This window comes from Otolemur garnettii, unplaced genomic scaffold, assembly GCF_000181295.1.
Source record: "Otolemur garnettii isolate 467f Iridium unplaced genomic scaffold, OtoGar3 scaffold00018, whole genome shotgun sequence".
NCBI lineage: Eukaryota > Metazoa > Chordata > Mammalia > Primates > Galagidae > Otolemur > Otolemur garnettii.
In genome coordinates this window covers 22,202,735-22,207,268 of record NW_003852413.1, presented here as the reverse complement: position 1 = coordinate 22,207,268, position 4,534 = coordinate 22,202,735, and the positions used below count along the sequence as shown (strand labels likewise).

Genomic DNA, 4,534 nt, shown 5'->3' with positions numbered 1-4,534 from the left:
AAAAAAAAAAAGCTAGTGACTCCAATAATAGCCACATGCATAGTCTGGAAATTGAAATCATAAGACACTCCACATCTCATGTCTGCTATAAATGCCATCCAAATAGGCCTGCAAGGTGTGTAAATAGTGGTGACATTATAAGCTCTCCTCCAGATGGGCCCCTGAGTGAAACAGGGTGCTACTAAGTTGCCCAGGTGGCCTTTTGAAAATGGGGGTGTATGGTCACCCTAAATGCTGTATTGGCTTGCACATAAGGGCCAGTCATTTGGGCCAGGCCACATGCCTAGTAAGCACAGGACTGAGACTTTGTGTTCTTTCTGGCTCTTCTGTTGCATAGGATTGTTCCCTGCCCTCTTTTTTTCTTCCCATCCCACTCTTCATGACTTGCTTTCCCCTTTGGAGGTAAAATCTGGGTAAATCTCAGATACTCAGGTACCCCTGGCCTGTACCACCTACTCCTGGATTAAAAATGCCTTAGAGTTTAGGGAAGAGATGTAAAAATCTACACAGAGTAAAGCCAGGGAATGTAAACTTTTTTTTTTTCCTCTGAGACAGATTCTTACTCTGTCACCTGAGGTAAATTGCATTGGCATGATCATAGTGCACAGCAACCTTAAACTCCTGGGCTTCAGCGATCCTCCTGGCTTAGCCTCCCTAGTAGCTAGGACTACAGGCACGTGCCACCATGCCTGGCTGATTTCATCTTTATTTTTTTAGAGACAGGATCTTGCTATGTTGCACAGGCTGGTCTTTAACTCCTGGCCTCAAGTAATTGTCACACAGCATCAGCCTCCCAAAGTGCTGGGATTATAGGTGTGAGCCACTGCACTCAGCCTAAACACATTCTATAGGTAGCTCTTAAGCTGCTGTTAGTTTAATCAGTTAGCAAATGAATGGATTATACTGGATTGATTTCTCAAGAATTTATGCTTCATGCCAGGCTCATGTCTCATGCCTGTAATCCTAACATTCTGGGAGGCCAAGGCCGGTGGATTGCCTGAGCTCACATATTTGAGACCAGCCTGAGCTGGAGTGAGACCTTGTCTCTAAAAAGAAAATAGCTGGGTGTTGTAGTGGGCACCTGTAGTCCCAGGTACTTGGGAGGCTGAGGCAAGAGAATCACTTGAGCCCCCAAGAGTTTGAGGTTGCTGTGAGCTGTGACAAGACCGTCACAGCTCACAGCAATCTCAAATTCTGGGGGGCTCAAACCTTGTTGCCCACTGAGGGCAACAAAGTGAGACTGTCTCAAAAAAAAAAAAAAAAAAAACCAAACTTAAGAGTCACCTCTGAGTTTCTTCTGGGCTTCCAAGGTCTTGGTGGTGGGTGTTGGCATACCCCTGCTCCTCTGCCCTGACTGTACCCTTTCTCTTTGCAGTTAAATCTGGGGATGAGCCCAGGGAGAAGATTGACCTGGTCACCTATTTTGGGAAGAGACCCCCAGGTGTGCTGCACTGCACAACCAAGTTCTGTGACTATGGGAAGGCCACAGGGGCAGATGAGTACGCCCAACTGGATGTGAGTTTTCCCCAGGGATACCTAGTTAAGGTGGGGAGGGAAAGGGGGAAGATGGATACTGGTGCCAGATGGGGACCAGAAACCAGACAGCAAGAAGCTCAAGAAAAAATGGCATTTTTCCCTCCAGCTCTCCTGTCTCTAGGGTTAGTCACAATGATCTCAGTTGCCTGTTGTTAAGGACCCTGCCCTGGCAGTGCCTACTGGCCTATGCATTCCCACAGGGGCCTTTGCCTTCTGCAGATTCATGGGGAATGCTAGTCAGCAGCAGTCTTCTGCTCTGGCCTGCTTGAGCCTGTGTTAAGTTCCAGAGGTTAGGAGACCCTTGCCCCCAGAGAGCAGGGGTACTGAGGTTCCTGTCCCCAGGTCTGGGGTCTAGCCTTGCCCCAGAGTGAGTTTCATAGGATATGGAGTTTATTAGCTTATGGGTACTAAACCCACACCGATTATACCCTACACCCACAGCTGCTGATTCAGTGATCTTTAAACACCAGGTATTCAGAGAGTTGAACAGTTCAGCTTCCAACCTTCTTCCTTCAATGCCTCCTCAGGCAGGCCTTCCCTGACCTCAGTCCCAAGCTCTCCCTTCTCTGCCTGGGTAGCACAATTATTTCACTTGTTTATTCATTGTTTTCTCCCACTCAAATTCGAGTTCCCCAAGGGCAGGGAGTTTTTAGTTTTATTCACTGTGTTTCTAGCACCCTAGCATAGTTGAATGAACGAATACGTAACACTTGCCACTGTCATTTCTATCCATTCTTTCATTTAGCCATATTAGTAAATATTACATGCCAGACACTGTTAAGACAAGGAATTGTGAGCAAAAATAGGCTTTTTCATAGTTAGGTGGGAGAGATGGGCTTTCTCAAAGGTGTATCTGAGTCCCAAGGTTGTTACCTGGGTCCCAGCATGAGCTGCGCAGTGATGACCTAACCTGCTGTGTATGCCTGGACACACTCCCTTCACAAGGGAGGCTCTGGTATTATCCCTGTTTTATAGGTGAACAAAGGAGGCACTGAGAGGTGGAGCAGCTTGCTCAGAGCAACTGGGGAGAGAGGCTGTGAGCTCAGCAGGTGGAGCTGATTCACCCCTGCTGCCTGTCTCTCTCACCATACCCTGAGCTGTGCCCATGGGAAAGCTGTGTGCTGCCCATTTGTGGATGACGTCTTTAATGATAACCTTTGCTCAGCTGTGCTCACTTCCATTAGACTTCCCCTTTTCTGCTCTAGGAGTGACCCACCCTTGGTCTGCTACCTCTTTAGAGGCCACAATCTCTAGCTTGGGCCTTTTTCACTCTCCCCAGGTGGTGAAGAAATCTTACTGCAAAGCATTCACGCTGACCATCTCTGCCCTCTTTGTGACACCCAAGACAACTGGGGCTCGGGTAGAGCTGAGCGATCAGGAGCTGCAGTTGTGGCCAAGTGACGTGGACAAGCTGACCCCCTCTGACACCCTGCCCCAGGGGAGCCGTGCCCACATCACTCTCGGCTGTGCAGCTGATGTGGAGGCTGTGCAGACAGGCCTTGATCTTTTAGAGATTGTGCGGCAGGAGAAAGGGGGCAACCGAGGTGAGGAGGTGGGTGAGCTAAGCCGGGGCAAGCTCTACTCCATGGGCAATGGGCGCTGGATGCTAAACCTGGCCAAGAAGGTGGAAGTCAGGGCCATCTTCACAGGATACTACGGGAAGGGCAAACCTGTGCCCACACAAGGCAGCCGGAAGGGAGGTGCCATGCAGTCCTGCACCATCATTTGAGTCCTCGCCATTGTAGCCCCCTTGCTCTTTAGAAGGGAAGGGAAGGGGAGGGGAGGAGAGGGAAAATGCCCTCTCCTTTGTCTTTTTTTTTTTTTTTTACTGAAAGTTAACCTACAACTTTTTAAAAATGTGTAAAATAATTGCCCCACCTTCTCCTCTAATGCTTAAGCTCTCAACAAAAGGTGGGTGGGTAGGTACTATTCTAAAACCTGGACCAAAGCTAATGAGGCTGGTCTGAGCTGGGCCTGGAGCTGCAACCAAAACCCTGAGTCCTGCCCTGCTCCAAGTAGTAGGTAATCCCAGGCCCACTGCTGTCCAGAGCTGGGCTCCTGGGGAGAGACACAGCTGCATAAACCCTGCTGACTAGAGGCAAAAGGCAGTGGGGCTGCAATTTTTCTAACACTGTGAAAAACTAAAGGTGGCTTTGATCCCATTTCTTAATCAGTGTTGCCCCAGGAAGGCTGGGGCTGCTTACTAGGGTAGAAAAAGAGGTTTACCTACCACCTTTGGTCCTAAGTCTGTCTGTCCCTTCACACCATAACTAAGTAATAGTTTGGTAACTAGGGAAGAACCAGAACAAGCAGTAGCCATAGCCCAGGCTGGCTGCTGGTCTCACCCAGAAAGGTGAGCTGGCTGTCCTTCCCCATGGTGTTCTTTTGTTGTGTGGATGGGGAGATTGAGGCCAGAAGCATCCTCTGGGCGAGGACACTCCAATCTGTTGTCTGCCCAACCCATCCTGCCTCCATGGTGCCTCTGGAGGTCTCTAGGCCTCCTCTAAAGGAGGCTGGTGGGTGCTAAGAGCCAATGGAGTGGCCCCTAGCTGGTAAGGGCCAAGTCTCACCTGTTGCCTTTGGGGAGGGTTTAACACTGCTGCTTATGCTATGGTTCCTCAGTGTCTTCCACTGCCTTTTCAGTAACAGGACCTTGCTAATCAGACTGTCATTCAAAAGTGCTTTGGATTTAAGTTACTATCTTAGATTTAAGTTACTATCCTGTCTTTGCTCAACCTCAGCAACTTGTAAGACTGACAGTGAAATAAATCATGTTAATCCTAGCTGTGTGCAGTCTCTCTCAACCTTCTGTGCCCAGTTCAGTCTTTCCTGGGGCTAGGGCTGGGTGTATTAGGACTGGCTTTGTCCCTCAGCTTGGGGCCATCGGTCCTGTCTCCCCTCTGCTGGCTGGGCACAGCTGTGGTGAGGTTGGGCAGCTGAACAGTGTTGGCTTTCATGAGGAAGCAGAGAGCCTGGCCTTAGCTTCATGCAGAAGGTG

General features: G+C 49.4%; 1 protein-coding gene across 2 annotated transcripts in view; it reads left to right on the top strand.

Moving 5' to 3' along the window:
- Positions 1–4,319, top strand: part of CNP (2',3'-cyclic nucleotide 3' phosphodiesterase) — an 8,529-nt gene extending 4,210 nt beyond the window's left edge. For both annotated transcript variants that reach the window (XM_003786361.3, XM_023511277.1), the window contains exons 3-4: positions 1,376–1,515; positions 2,816–4,319. In XM_003786361.3, coding sequence (XP_003786409.1) covers positions 1,376–1,515; positions 2,816–3,265 — 590 coding nt within the window. In that variant the 3' untranslated portion in view covers positions 3,266–4,319. The remainder of the gene's footprint in view (positions 1–1,375; positions 1,516–2,815) is intronic.
- The last annotated feature ends 215 nt before the right edge of the window (positions 4,320–4,534 follow it).